Below are 2328 nucleotides of genomic sequence, written 5' to 3'. Positions count from 1 at the left end.
GATTCGAAATTCAAATGTAATATTTTTTTATAATTAAGTGTAACAGTATTTATGGCCAGACTAAGTATATAGCATTAAGTGTCAATTGCCTTTACATATATATATACACTGAATGCTATATATATATGCATAATAATCTGTAATGATTAGTTTACCTTCCTTAGATTATAGTAAGTATTTGTACATACCTCCCATTTTATTCGAGTAGCCGCCCATCTTGCCAGCGACTCTTCCAGACGCGCTGCCCGCTAGAACGAGCACTGCGCCGGTTCGCAGATATATTCGACCTGAATAAATAATGCATTCAAATTAAATGCACTTAAATAGTATCACAAAAATAAGAAAAACATTTGATGGAATAACTTAGACGGTGAATTTTTAAGATAGGTATAGTATTACAGTTACTCTTTGGAAACACCGATGCTTTTTAATATTAAACCAGTATTATGTTATCTGTGGTAATATTATAACAGTGTAAAGAGAAACGATTTTTTTCAGTTCAGAAATAAACAAACCTATGTACCGTTAAACTCATCAATAATACATACAGTTCCTAAAATTCGAACCATTCCACAAATTACCTACTAAATAGCTACTACGTAAACCATATACCCCTTATTGTGTTTCGGAATTGCATTGTTTTAGTGAACAATTAAAACATGCATTATTGAGCCGAGGTCTTCAGTTTCATAACAATGAAACCAGTTCAAGTGTTATCATGAAATTACATTTGAAGAATAATGAAAGTTTAAGTTTTTCGAGGACAAATTGTTGATTATTAACATTTTGGGAACATATTGTTAATCTAATACAATACCCATAATAAAAACAATGATGGGTAAAATATTAATACACACTACAGATATGACAAATAAAATGGTACTATTTATACATGTGTATGTTTAAAACAGTTATAATATAATATTTAGGTATGTACCTATAGAAAAAAAATTCGTTGTTAACTAAAAAATAGATAAAAACTGATTAAAGTTTTCCAACGTGCCCGCGTCCCATTCTGACAGAATCATATCTTCCATCATCTTCATTAATTTCATGTAAGTATGTATATTAAAATGTGCTTTAGTATGGGTCGTAATTATTGGATTTTCTTATCGCAGAATAGCTTCGAAAGAGTTGAACCGTTCTAAACCATATGTAAACCCGTTGACCTACAATAAGTTAAACATAACGAACATATCAGTCCAAACAACATTTTTGCTCACTGGCCCTGAAACGTACTCGTATAGCGTATAACATACAGATACGTATACTATCTTTGAATGAAACTAACAGAATATTAATGGAGTAATTTGCAGCGCAGCTTTTGACGCTACTTGCTACTAGTATTGACACGGTGTCGTCAAAGCGAGTTCGATGCAGTATGTATCACGTACAAATTCATGCTCGAATTATTACCAGGTTATCATGTAATGAGCAACTGACTCCCGGGCTTAACCCGTAATTGAAATGGCATATTCTGGTTCTTAAGCAATCATGAAATGAAAACTCCAATCCAATTTTCATGTAACATTAACAAGAACGTTAAGATGACGAGAGTCTCTCCATCTATAGGTGTAAAATATGTTTTCTTTAAACACATTTATTTTTTAATATATAAAGGTTTTTAAGGAAACAAAACTTTAGCGGTTAAATCTATTCGTATTTACAAATTTATATTGTTTTAAAATCGTTGGATAAGTTATGTTCTATGTTATTAAATGTAAGTAATTTCGAAAAACGCAACATAAAATCACGTACAAGAAAATATTAACGTATTATAGCAGAATGTACCTCCATTCTGCAAAATGTACAGTCATTTCAAAATTTTGAGCCGATTTGTTTTTACTATTCAAAGATTCTGGCTTTGTACTTACCGACTACCACCGCCATTTTTAAATTCAAAGGCGTTATTTTTAGAAGAAAACACAAATCTCACAGAGATTTTCCCAGATTACAGCGTGTGCTGTCTTGTCTCGAAACCTGGAAAAGAAAGGAAAGTTTGTTTGTAGATTTATCTACCTGTATTAGATTTATAACCTTTTAAGTTTATAAAGATAAATAAATATGATACATACATCGTTGTACTTTAAAATTCTATTATACGTTTATAGATGCATGATATTTTGTTTGATCTTAATATGTTCATGATACGACGGACTTCTAAACTTCTCAACCAATAAAAAAAAAATACACAACATGCGAGCTTGATTTAACTTCAAAGATAGGACATTTTATATTATTTCAATAACATCAATTCAATCAATCATAATTGACTACCCGTTCGAAGCCGGGGCGAGCAGCTAGTTATCTTATAAGCATTTTTAGAAT

At 31.0% G+C, this 2328-nt stretch overlaps 1 protein-coding gene across 1 annotated transcript in view; it reads right to left on the bottom strand.

The window, feature by feature from the left end:
• The window catches only part of LOC119832464, a 4067-nt gene extending 2086 nt beyond the window's left edge, over positions 1-1981 (bottom strand). Inside the window, exons 1-2 of the mRNA XM_038356132.1 lie at positions 1875-1981; positions 189-287 (exon numbers count right to left, since the gene is read on the bottom strand). Of these exons, the coding sequence (XP_038212060.1) occupies positions 189-287; positions 1875-1890 (115 nt within the window). The 5' untranslated portion in view covers positions 1891-1981. The remainder of the gene's footprint in view (positions 1-188; positions 288-1874) is intronic.
• Positions 1982-2328: the final 347 nt, after the last annotated feature.

This window comes from Zerene cesonia, chromosome 15 (genome assembly GCF_012273895.1).
Source record: "Zerene cesonia ecotype Mississippi chromosome 15, Zerene_cesonia_1.1, whole genome shotgun sequence".
Classification (NCBI taxonomy): Eukaryota; Metazoa; Arthropoda; class Insecta; order Lepidoptera; family Pieridae; genus Zerene; species Zerene cesonia.
The sequence above is the reverse complement of the archived record's forward strand: the minus strand, read 5'-3'. Positions and strand labels throughout refer to the sequence as shown.